The sequence below is a fragment of the Medicago truncatula genome, chromosome 7 (genome assembly GCF_003473485.1).
Source record: "Medicago truncatula cultivar Jemalong A17 chromosome 7, MtrunA17r5.0-ANR, whole genome shotgun sequence".
Lineage (NCBI taxonomy): Eukaryota > Viridiplantae > Streptophyta > Magnoliopsida > Fabales > Fabaceae > Medicago > Medicago truncatula.
In genome coordinates this window covers 37,531,486-37,544,239 of record NC_053048.1, presented here as the reverse complement: position 1 = coordinate 37,544,239, position 12,754 = coordinate 37,531,486, and the positions used below count along the sequence as shown (strand labels likewise).

Here is a 12,754-nt window from a genome sequence, read left to right as displayed (position 1 = left end):
TCCATAATAATATTAAATAGAACAATTGGGGTGAATGTCATAATCTCACACAAACCCTATAAACTGGTGATAACATGTATTTTTATTTATTTTCATTTTTGTGCATCATATCAAAGAAGATGCACTTTGGCAGGCTAGAGAGATAGAGAAAAAGATACAGAAACGAAAATTAAAAACACTAAATTGCATAGACAATTTACATATTTAAATCTGTATTAAATGATTATTGTGGATTATTGTTATACATCGAAAGACCAAAACACAATCACATGTTTTTGATAATTAATAAAGGACTTCCTTTAGTTAAAGTTAAATGTAAAAGAAAAGTTGATAACAACAGTCAGTTTGTTTGGTTAGGAGGACAATAGTGGCCCCTGATTTTCATCAAAAGCGTGTAACATAGTCAAATAAACCTGTTCCAAGTCTTCCCTTCCCGGTCTCTTGTCTTGTCTCTCATCACCTCACCTTGTGGAAAACTCCAATCCATTCCCATCTTCTTTCTTTGACTCACTTGGTATTTTCCTTCTTCTTCACAACTCTTTTTTTGTTTCATACACTTTTGTTTCCTTAATTGGGTTTTTTAGTAACCAAGGTGTGTATTTGAATACTCATATGCAAAATTCATGTTATTTTGAATCTGTGTTTCTTCAATTTTTGCTTATATTGATGCTTGCATATTCAAACTTTACTGGGTTTCTAAAAAAATTGTTTTTTTATTGTTTATTTTCATCTGTATAGTATAGTTTTTGCCTTTATGGTGTGAACAGTGTATTTTGGTCTTAAAGGAAAAAAAAATTGTTGCTTTTATTGTTCCTTTTTGTTTATGGCTTACTTGGTTGTTGATTTAGTTGGTATAGTGAAGTGCTGAATTGAGTTGATGTTGTTTATTGAATTTTGTTTTAGGAACAGTGCTATGCTATGGACTCTATAGTTTGTGCTGCAGATTTCATTAGATACCAATCTGAGTGAAGTGTACCTGGATAATTTGTTCTTAGCTTTTTTTTGTGTGTTTGAGATCTTGGTGAAGATGGTTTTGAGTAGCAGAATTTTCAGTACTCCTATCATTGTTAGTTTCTCACTGCTAGTTATTAGTTGTGGCATTACCTACGGTACCGAGACTGACATCTTATGCTTAAAAAGGGTAAAAGAATCACTTAAAGACCCAAACAATTATTTGCAGAATTGGGATTTCAACAACAAAACTGAAGGGTCTATTTGCAAGTTCACTGGTGTTGAATGTTGGCATCCTGATGAAAATAGGGTTTTGAATCTCAAACTTTCCAATATGGGACTTAAGGGCGAGTTTCCTCGCGGTATTCAAAATTGCTCGAGCTTAACTGGATTAGATTTTTCGTTGAACAGCCTCTCTAAATCAATTCCGGCCGATGTATCTACCCTTATTGGCTTTGTGACCACTCTTGATCTATCTTCAAATGATTTCACTGGAGAGATCCCTGTCTCGCTTGCTAATTGTACCTATCTTAATAGTATTAAACTTGACCAAAACCAACTCACCGGTCAAATTCCTCTAGAATTTGGTGGACTCACGCGGCTTAAGACGTTTAGTGTTTCCAACAATCTTTTGTCAGGACAAGTTCCAACTTTTATTAAACAAGGTATAGTTACGGCAGATAGTTTTGCAAATAATTCGGGACTCTGCGGAGCTCCTTTAGAGGCTTGCAGCAAGTCTTCGAAGACTAACACTGCAGTTATAGCTGGAGCAGCTGTTGGTGGTGCGACTCTTGCAGCATTAGGAGTAGGCGTTGGATTGCTCTTCTTTGTACGCAGTGTTTCTCACAGGAAAAAGGAAGAAGATCCTGAAGGAAATAAATGGGCGAGAATTCTTAAGGGAACCAAGAAAATAAAGGTAAGCTAAATTGATGCATGGCTTGTATGTTCTTAGATAGATGAAAAGTAGTATTAGTTCTTATTACATATTGGATTATATTATCCATAGAGCATATATTCTTTTTTCTTCTTACATAGATTTTTTCTTTCGAAAGTATTCAATTATGGAAAACACCTTCAAGTAGAAAGGCATTTTTTGGATAACATTTTGTTGTGTTATATATTTTTTTATACTATTGCATTAACCTAGTCCCCCATATTATCAAAATTCCGAAGTGATCCTTGGAATTGCAAAATATATGTTTTTTTTAAGAAGGAATTGCAAAAAATTAATGAAGTTTGTTCCTTTATCTGGATATGATATCAAATGCATCCCTAACATTATTCACTTCGTTTCAAATTCATCCCCGATAATACCAACTTAATGTCGATCTAGTCCCTGAAACACGAATGGAGGGATGAATATGATTTAAATTTTGCAATTTCAATGTTCATTTTGCAATATTGATAATGTGACAGTCCTACAATTTCAAGGACCAATTTGGATATTTACTCTTTCAATTGTAATGTATTTTAAAACATAATATATCTTAATATTGTTGATTATATTAATTTTGAAAAAGTCTTACTGTTGTATCAAATATAGGAAGCCAGTACATTTTCTGGGCCCAACACATTTAAGATGCATTTCTTCACGAGACATTAGAAAAGAAGGCAATAGTTTCTGACAGTTTAATTTCTCATATAGATATAGACAGCATTAATTTTTGTATATATTAAGGCTAATTGTGTTGGACTTCACATCAGGTTTCAATGTTTGAGAAGTCAATTTCAAAAATGAACTTGAGTGATCTCATGAAGGCGACTAATAACTTCAGTAAAAGCAATGTTATTGGGACTGGAAGATCTGGAACTGTTTACAAAGCTGTCCTTGACGACGGCACATCACTCATGGTTAAGAGATTACTGGAATCTCAACACTCGGAGCAAGAATTTACGGCTGAGATGGCCACACTAGGAACAGTGCGACATCGTAACTTGGTTCCTCTCTTAGGTTTTTGCCTGGCCAAAAAGGAGAGGCTTTTGGTCTATAAAAATATGCCAAATGGTACTCTTCATGACAAACTACACCCTGATGCTGGCGAGTGCACTATGGAGTGGTCTGTAAGACTCAAAATCGCAATTGGAGCAGCCAAAGGATTCGCATGGCTTCATCACAACTGCAATCCTCGTATCATCCACCGAAACATAAGCTCAAAGTGCATTTTGTTGGATGTAGATTTCGAGCCCAAAATTTCTGATTTTGGCCTTGCAAGATTGATGAACCCAATCGATACCCATTTGAGTACTTTTGTAAATGGTGAGTTTGGTGATTTAGGTTATGTTGCTCCTGAGTATACAACAACTTTGGTGGCTACACCTAAAGGGGATGTTTATAGCTTCGGAACTGTGCTTCTTGAGTTGGTAACAGGTGAAAGACCTACGCATATAGCAAAAGCTCCAGAAACTTTTAAAGGAAATTTGGTAGAATGGATTATGCAGCTCTCTGTCAACTCTAAACTAAAAGACGCTATCGATGAATCACTAGTTGGAAAAGGCGTTGATCATGAACTTTTTCAGTTTCTAAAGGTTGCATGTAACTGTGTTTCATCAACTCCAAAGGAGAGGCCTACTATGTTTGAAGTCTACCAGTTTCTAAGAGACATTGGGAGTAGATATAATTTCATAACTGAGGATGAGATAATGATACTTACAGATAATGGTGATGCTGGTAAGTTGGAAGAACTTATCGTAGCGCGAGAGGGACATAATTGATAAGGTATTTGAGATATAATAGGGTATGCAGTTAAATTTTAATTTGTAAGTATCTCTTCCTTTGTGATTCTGAAATAAGTTTTATAATTTTAATGCGTTATAATATAAATGTTATGGTCTAAATGCAGTTGTGTGCCATCAATATTGAAACATCATGATATCCTGGAAATTCATCTCTGTCTTGTATGTTGTTTGATTGTTATTGTTATGTTGGTGGAAATTCATCATGTTATGTTGCAAATTACTCTTATTATTGCTTTTGCCTCCCTTTGGTTTAAAAAGTGCAAACCAACTGATCCATTGTGAGAAAAATTACAACAAACCATAGGAGGGTTATCATGCTAAATTGTAATTCTTCTGGTTGCTCTATTTCATTTTACATGGCTAATTCTAACGTGCACAAGTGACATAGGTCGTGTACCATACATAAGTTTCTTTTACCATTAGATCATTAGTCTCACCATATGTAATGTTACACCCACCACACCAAATCTACTCCATGCTCTTCTAGTTCCCCACGCTCGCTCTCCCCTTCCTTGATCAAAAACCTCCTTCAACGGATCCTTTCGCAGCAGAACCAAATCCTGTTCTGATCACTTACAGCTGATCAGTTCTTGGAGCAAGTGATCAGCCCCACTACTACTCCTATCAGTACTGCCAACAACCTTCACAATCGTAAGCACTGGCATTAATAAGGGCCAAAGTAAAAATTAATTTGATATTATTGTTTAATTCATTTGTCTAAGATGGTGATAGACGACTATCTTTTGCAATTTTAATTGTATATTCTTTATGTATCTCTTCTTTTTGTTACCTAATCACTTTAGGATTATGTAATAATGAATATATATACCGCTTCATGAGTGTTTAAGGGATTTGAGTATAAAACAATAATTGTGCTTTATGTCCAGTCAAAAAAATAAGATTGTGATTTTTGGAAAAAATAAGAGAAGAGATAGTAGTAAAGCTTCTCTCATCCTTGAAAGAATCTTGCCTTGCAACTGAGATTGGTTGAAAGGAAGATGGAAAGATTTGATGGAGAGGGTGTAGCATCAAATCTGGTGGGATTGTTCATCTAATGGTGGAAAAAAAATGTTCTTGGTGCACAACTTATGTTGCTGGTGTACAGTAGAAATAGCCATTTTATATTATGTTATCAATGTTGAAAGTTTGCATTTAGTATATATTTTGTTGCTTCTACAATTCATGTGTTTTGGTGGGTGGATGTTCATGTAGAGTGTGTACTCTTGTGCATTCATGGTCACTTTTTATCTCGCTAAAGTACAGATACATAAAATACTGCAACACTTGGAAATTAAAAGAACCAAGTATGCTAAATACTATGTATCTGTTGGAACTTGGAACTCACTGGTGTTAGTCCTACATTGACTAAAAATGAGGTTGGTCACTTATTCTATGGGTTGTTTTTTTAAGTGTAAGTGGTTGTTAGACCGTGCTTTTGTTTATTGGAGAGACATTGGTTAACCAGCTAAACAAAGTAAATTTTTAATAAAAAGCAGTGTAATCATTACATGATAAAATGTGACAGCTTATATTTTCAAGACAACTTCTATTTGTACGTAATGTGACTTAAACGATTTTTCCGAGAGATTATTTATTTAATTTTTTTGGGTTAAATGATACAAGTAAACATAACTTTATAATTTGTTGATATTACAATGAAAGTAAAATAAAAAGAAACACTCGTTTCTGTATGGAATTGAATCAGTCTCTCTAGCAGTTCTTGAATCACATTTTCCTGTCTCGCAAACAAAGGAGGGTTCTGATGATCAAATTTTGCTGAAGATAAAATTAGGATAGTACCGATGATCAATTTCCCGGTAAACAAACACATATATCGTGATAATAAGATTATTATAAATATCGATCAAACTTGATATATTTGAATGCTCTTGAATGATTCAACCTTAAGGACAGTGATTTTGAAACGAGGGCACACTACCAGTGATTCGTTTGGAATAAAAATGACGTTCTAATCATGGTGAATGAATTAATTGACATAAAAAGGAAGGACAGTGATATTTTGAATTTGCAGATAATTGTACTAGCACAACATTAAAACAAAGAATCACAAATCCACGACAGATACAACCGTTAACAGTGTTGAAGTAATTGTCAAAGTTTTATTTCTTTGGTCCGACAAAAGGGACGACGTTTCAGGTCTACACAAAAGAAACCATGCTGTCAATTATGAACTACATTTGTTCAAAGTGAATTGTTTGTTTACGTGTAACTACTACTCGAACTAATTTTCTTATAAGAGATAAATATGTCAACCAAAATTGATGTATTTAATTTATTATAAAGATTAAATACATCAACTTTTGTTGACTCATTTATTATCTTATAAAAATGATCGATCGTTTATCTCATTTCTTTTAAGATTCAAAGGATATACTCTTACAATGTAAAATTGTAATTTTACTATGATCTCCAATCAGACTATAGTTTTACCACATCACTTCACTCTTACAGGGCACATGAAAAACACGACATTCAATTAGGGTAAACTAAATAATATATTTCACACTGACAAACATGTCTATCAAACCTTTCTTTTTAGTAGTTATGATTTAAGTTTTTCAATAATTTTACTTATCTTCCGTTATCTTTTATTAAATAAATTATAGGAGATAGAGTTAAGGTGTAATATTGCATATGTTAGACAAACTATTGATAAAATTCATACAAATATATATATTACTTTGAAATGAAATGTGTGTTATTGAGAAAATGGTTAAATGTGAGTGCTGAAAGGCACGAAGAGAATTAAAGAAACATAACTCCAAAAAAAAGAAAACGGTAGAAAATTATATTATGTTCTTGTACCAAAAAAAAATATTATGTTCACTTGTCAATAAATAAATAAACCAGGTTTTGCCAACTTGTGCTCTTGCGTGTTAAGTAACACAAGTCAAAATTTTGCATAAAAAGATGGTTTTGTGCTATTAAAAAATTGATTGCTCAGTGTATTAAACGGAGCCATGTTTGACACCTAAAAAACTGAAGATCTCTCAATCCAGATTGTCAGTTTAAACAAACATAAATTCTATTTCATTTCAATCCTACTCCTACATAACATGACAACAGAAAGACAAACTGTTTGAGCACAAGCAAATTCAACCTATCCTCCTCTCAATCCACATACAAAGAACTCCAATTTGAGAAATTAGGAGGAAAGAACTAGCATCTATTGCATTCGTTTAAGCAAAATTGAAGTAAACAAAATCACAAGACTGGTGAATCAACTAACAAAACAAATAAAGACTAAAATATGCTTCGATGTAAGTAAAATTTGATAAGAATGTTTCAACTTTCAACAACCAATGTGTTCAAATATTAGTCTAGCCAATATACGCACCCTCAAGAAGCAATGCAATGCAAAAGGAACAAAATAGCACTGCAAACTAATCAAGTTTGCTTTATTTGCCAAGAAAAGTGGCTATTGCACCACATAATCAAATGTACGAAAATTATAACTCCAGGTTTGAAAAGCATACTGCATAAGAATGTATGTAAATTCTATTCTTTTGAAGTGGCATCTTTCAGATATGCAATAAGATCAGCACGTTCTTGAGGCTTCTTAAGACCAGGAAAAACCATCTTTGTCCCTGGGATGTACTGCATAAGGATAAAAGAATACACATCAGTAAAATACTTGGTTGAAAGTTGAAACAGCCTTTCAAGGCTGCCTATCATCAATATAACCATAATAAATTAACAGCATAACCTCCTACTAATTGTAGAAAACACTAAATGTAAGATGATATTGTACAAAGAAGCATCAAATGATAATAAATAACCATTTGATATAGACATTTTTTATGCAATCTAGAAATAAATACTGAAATACCAATCAATGTGTTGTACCTTCTTGGGGTTCAGCAAGTAATCATACAAGGTCTTTTCCTCCCAATCCACAGCCTTGTTCTTGTTGGCCGCAGAATAGGAATATCCAGGAGTTGTCCCAGATTGCCTTCCAAACAAACCGTTCAGATTGGGTCCTAAGGTTGGCAACAAATAAAGCAAACATGATTATCTTTAGAATATTACATAATGACATTATTCAAGGAGAGGACACAAGAAAATGAAACCATTGACACAACGGCTTAGACTATGATCAGATATTAGCAGCAGCATAATGGAAAAGGTATGCTATACTAATCATATATGAAAAATATTAAACGGCATAAATAATAATTCCTTGAGTTCTGTTCATTCAACCGACTCAGCTCAAAAACAAGGAATATCAAATTGAATTTATTAGTTTGAGACAACAACTTTCTAATCATAATCACAATTCATTCAATAAATCTTTATAAAATATAAATTTAAGAAATTCAATTTTTGAAATAACTTTGGGGTGATATGGAGAGTAGAGAATATGAGTTCATAAAGTTTTGAATGCGTTCACAAAAACCTTACAATAAATACATAAAAAAAACTGTTAAAAAAGCAGTAAAAAGTAAATTAACACTTTCGCTTGATCAAAATCACTGCTCTCCCCTAGTGAAGCAAACCAAAATGGGTTGTTTACCCTCTCATCTCAAACAAAACGAATATCTCACCAGAAACCTCTACTTGTCACGTTTGAACCAAACATTCCGAACATACCAAGTAATACAAAACATTTTCATAAAAATAAAATACTGTCTTACAATATATTTAAAAAAAATAAATAAACCATCGATTAAGTCCCTAAACTATGCAAATACAATAAAAATAATCTCTGAGGTATATAAAATTTGTCATTTTGATCTCAGTATTGTCAAATAGCAGCTATAATGTCTCTATTGTTTTGCAATCCACTATTTAGCAGAGTGTTGCCAAAAAGCCGCTATTCTGTAACACAGCTGAGTTTGAGCAAAATTCTATTATCCACAATCAGTGATTAAAAACGCTGTTTAATCTCTACTATTAAGATATTCACAGATCAACCAGACGAATTGTCGTATACTTTAAGGACTCAATTGACCGATTTCATATAGTTCAAGAACTAAATTGATGGTTTATTCATTAAAAAAAATATAAACAAATATCATTAGCTTCAAGCTTCATACTCATGTAAGTTGGATCGGACATAACTGAAATTAGTAAAGCTAACATCACAAATTAATTAGTCATAATAGAATCACAAACACAAATTAAACCGCATAATAGAATTCATAAACCCTAACAAGATCTTGAACAATCAAAGCACATCAATCATAGAAAAAACTTAATAGTGATTTAGGTTAAAGAAGTAACATATAAAATAAAAGATGAAAAAAAAAACGAAGGAGTAAACGAAAAAACAACACAAAAAGTGCGGATCTGAGAGTTTTAAGGGGAAAAAAAGAAGAATAGTAAACCTTGTTTGTGGCCGGCGCCTTTGTCGACGGTGTGGCACTGAGCGCACTTGGTTCTGAAGATCTTCTCGCCGGCGGCGGGGTTTCCGGGAGGAGCTTCATCGAAGGACGCCATTTGAGAAAGTTCTGCAAACGAGCAGCGTGTTGCGAAAGAATTGTATAGGAAAGTGAATGAAATGAGAATATGCGCTACGCTATGTGGACTTTATGTATGACCCGAAAGTTATAGGAAAGCTACACCGCCATTTTGGGCCACCGAAATCACTTTTTCATTTTTTATTATTCTTTTATTCTAATTCATTAAAACAATTATTATTATTTTTTTTTTTACAACAAAACGCATTTCATTCAGATCTCGTTAGCCTTAATTTAATTGGCATAGACAATGTAGTGTACTTGATAAGATTTGAATCCTACAATAATCGCTTATTCATTTTAAAGAGTGAATTTCTAAACACTAAATTACTTGAAAAGAAAAGAAAGACGAATTTCATTCTTGCTAATATTTTAGATAGAAAGCTTGTTTACTATTTCTTTAAATCAATATTTAATTAAACTAATGTGTCACCTCAAAAGCATTTGAATGCACCGTAAGAGATCTCTTCCATCACAACTGATCGTACATGATCAGAAGGTGACTGTCGATGCTTCGAATGCGGTGGTTTTAGTGGTGGTGAAATGCGCCAAAATGCTTCTTGGAGCGGATGGGGGTGTGTACCTACAGGCACTCCGACGCTCAAGTAAGTAGAGATAAAAGAGTGAGGGTTTAGAGGAAGAGATAGATTCTACCTTGGGGACTGCTGTGAGTCCCCTATTTATAGAGGTGGAGTGCTGCAGAGCCGTTGTAATGGCACACCTGGCTCTGGCGGTTACGAAATCGTGGAAAGTGTAACTGCCAAAGAGTTTATTGCGGGAACGTGTAGAGAGACGTTGTGTTCGTTTGAACCAGTCCCTTTCGCTCCGTGCACCCCCTTGTGTGGAAGGGGTGTGTCGCAAGTAACTTCGTCAAACGTGATGTTTGGGCTTTGAATTGTATTGGGCCTAAGTAAATGGTTCAAAGGTCCTTTTGGCCGGTCCAGAACAACAACCATGTATCCTAAGTTAGAATCTAAACCTAGAAATGCAACAATGTTAGATTTCTTGAGGGAGCATTGTCAACAATTACGATCTTATTCAATTTGAGAGATTAATCTTTACAATTATGTGCAAAAGATATTGATTTGCAACAAAAAAATTAATGTATGTCTCATTTTAAAAACGAGTCTGATATACAATGGTGAAGCTCGCGTTAATTATCCTAAAAAAAAAAGTTGATGTTAAAAAAGAATGTTTCTAACACTCATCTTATATAGATTTATAGTACAATACTCTAGGGATGAACACCATTACCTTGGCTGCATTTATTTAGAGAGAAATGATATTTGTACAACTATTTTAACAACTTTTTGACAACTTTATCTCTCATACTCACATTATGTATTTATTCTCTCTCTCTTCATTTTTCTCTCTTTATTGTTTTTGACCAATCATAGGAGAGAAAAACAAAGTTGTCATGAAAGTTGTAAGAAAGAGATTTACAAATATTACTGCTCTTGTTTAAAATCAAACCTTTCTTTAGGTTGAGTTTCTGAAAAATATTAGCAACTTGACCATTTGACTTCAATTGCATCCTATATATGCATTCATTTCAGCAAACCAAAGTAAGAAATTACAAGACTAGTGAATTTACTCATCGTACAAATAACCAAACTATGCTCTCACTTAAGTAAATTTGATTTGATAAGAGTGTTTCAACACTCAAAAAACTAATGTATTAGAACATAAGTCGAACAACTAATGTGTTCAACATAAGTCCTATCAATATACACAACCTTAAAGCAATGCAAAAGGAACAAAATAACATTGGAAACTTATAATGTCTGCTTTATTTGCCAATATAGAGTGCTAAATTGCTAATTACAACGCAAGATCAAATTTCCAGATAATTAAATATCCAGAACTCCAAAAGTATACTACATATGATACATAACTTCAATCATTTTCAAGCATCCTATTTCAGATATGCAATAAGATCAACACGTTCCTGGGGCTTCTTAAGAGCAGGAAATACCATCTTCGTATCGAGGATATACTACATAAGAATAAAAAAATAATACACAAATCAGTGATGTATTTAATCGAAATAAGCTTTCAATGTTACCTCTCAGTATAATCAATCATAATAAATTAATAGAACAAGAGCCTATTCATATTAGAAAACAACAAAGGTTAGAATGATAATATTATACAAAGAAGCATCAAGTGGTTACTAATAACCATTTGATATAGATATTTTGTATATGATCTAAAAAGAAACATGGAAATGCCAATCAATGTCTTGTACCTTATTGGGGTTAAGCAAGTAATCATCCATGATCTTTTCCTCCCAATTCATAGACATGTTCTTGTTAGCAACACAATATGAATATTCAGGAGTTGTACCAGATTGACTTCCAAACAAACCATTCAGATTGGGTCCTAAGGTTGACAACAGAAAAAACGAACATTTCAACCAGTAGCACATGAAACTGCAACTAATGACATTGTTCATAGGAAATAGGAAATAAGTAATGAAATTGGATGCCTAACTCATCCTTAAAAACCAATTCATTAGGTGAGGATCGTCTCCTCTATATAAATTATTATCAAGAGTCTTATCTATCCGATGTGGGACATGAGTTTTTCCTAATACACCCCGTCACGCCCAACACTCTTTGGGCTTTGGTGCGTGAATCAGTCGTCACGCCCAACGACACTCTTTGGGCTTGATGCGTGAATCGGTAAGTGACCCTTGAAATCGACGGACTCATTAATAAGTACTTGTATTGTATATCCCACTTTTGACTCGAGAATTTGTCTCATAGAGGATTCAAATGGCATAAGCCATGAGGATACATTGATGATACATTCAACTAAACTCCCTAAAACTTAAAAAAACACCTTTACATATTTCGTATTTTGAACTCCTAAGTTTTATTTTTCCACCTCTAGTCCAAAACGTCCAAGAACTCAAAAGTTTGAACTCCTAGGGTAAGGTATGGATCTGCCACTGCTACTCGGGATCAAATATTCTAATTAGAAACGATTAGAAGAAAAATATATAATTAAGTATCATTAGCTTCATACTTATGGACGTAAAGAAAAGCTTCAGACTTATGAATATCAAGCTAACATCAGAAATTTGTTATATACATAAACAAACAAGCCAAGCAAATCAATCTTAAAAAACATAATAGTGATTACTTGTTGGAGAGGTAACGTATCAAATAAGAGTAGCAAAAAATTGAACCAAAAAGTAGTACAGGATATGTAAATATGAGAGTTTATTTAGGCAGAAAAGAATATTAATATTAAACCTTGTTTGTGAACGGCTCCTATGTTGCTGTGGCATTGAGCACAGTCACTCCTGAAGATCTTCTCGCCAGCAGCGCGGTTTCTGGGAAGTGTCGGTTCGAACAACTCCATTTGAGAGAAAAGCAAGTAGAGTGTAAGGAAAAAAAATTCAATTGATAAATGCTATGTGGACTTATGGAGGACCCATAATTTATTGAAAACCAGCAGCTCATTTCTGGAGCCACAGAAATCGGATAAGGATAGCCTGCCAAAATCCTTTGTGTTTGGTTGTGAGAAGAAATCTAGAGAGAGGTGAGTAAAAGAGTCTGAGAAGATACAAATAAGTGAAA

The 12,754-nt window shown here is 33.6% G+C and overlaps 3 protein-coding genes across 5 annotated transcripts; 1 reads left to right on the top strand and 2 right to left on the bottom strand.

Moving 5' to 3' along the window:
• Positions 1 to 329: 329 nt before the first annotated feature.
• Positions 330 to 3,890, top strand: LOC11428918 (probably inactive leucine-rich repeat receptor-like protein kinase At5g48380). 3 transcript variants are annotated; one of them, XM_024769367.2, is made up of 3 exons: positions 330 to 514; positions 910 to 1,867; positions 2,656 to 3,890. In XM_024769367.2, the coding sequence occupies exons 2-3, from the start codon at positions 1,028 to 1,030 to the stop codon at positions 3,661 to 3,663; spliced, it is 1,848 nt and encodes a 615-aa protein (XP_024625135.1). In that variant the 5' UTR covers positions 330 to 514; positions 910 to 1,027; the 3' UTR covers positions 3,664 to 3,890. The 3 variants fall into 3 exon arrangements, with proteins under 3 accessions (XP_024625135.1, XP_003624238.1, XP_024625136.1); XM_003624190.4 differs by having other exon boundaries at positions 904 to 1,867; XM_024769368.2 differs by having other exon boundaries at positions 330 to 592; positions 904 to 1,867.
• Positions 3,891 to 6,945: 3,055 nt separating this feature from the next.
• LOC25498920 (cytochrome c) lies at positions 6,946 to 9,228 on the bottom strand. The gene is made up of 3 exons (XM_013593930.3): positions 9,036 to 9,228; positions 7,555 to 7,688; positions 6,946 to 7,305 (listed from the first exon to the last, which is right to left on the bottom strand). The coding sequence occupies exons 1-3, from the start codon at positions 9,145 to 9,147 to the stop codon at positions 7,207 to 7,209; spliced, it is 345 nt and encodes a 114-aa protein (XP_013449384.1). The 5' UTR covers positions 9,148 to 9,228; the 3' UTR covers positions 6,946 to 7,206.
• A 1,554-nt stretch (positions 9,229 to 10,782) lies between these two features.
• On the bottom strand, positions 10,783 to 12,634 carry LOC25498919 (cytochrome c-2). The gene is made up of 3 exons (XM_013593929.3): positions 12,428 to 12,634; positions 11,416 to 11,549; positions 10,783 to 11,163 (listed from the first exon to the last, which is right to left on the bottom strand). The coding sequence occupies exons 1-3, from the start codon at positions 12,534 to 12,536 to the stop codon at positions 11,083 to 11,085; spliced, it is 324 nt and encodes a 107-aa protein (XP_013449383.1). The 5' UTR covers positions 12,537 to 12,634; the 3' UTR covers positions 10,783 to 11,082.
• Positions 12,635 to 12,754: the final 120 nt, after the last annotated feature.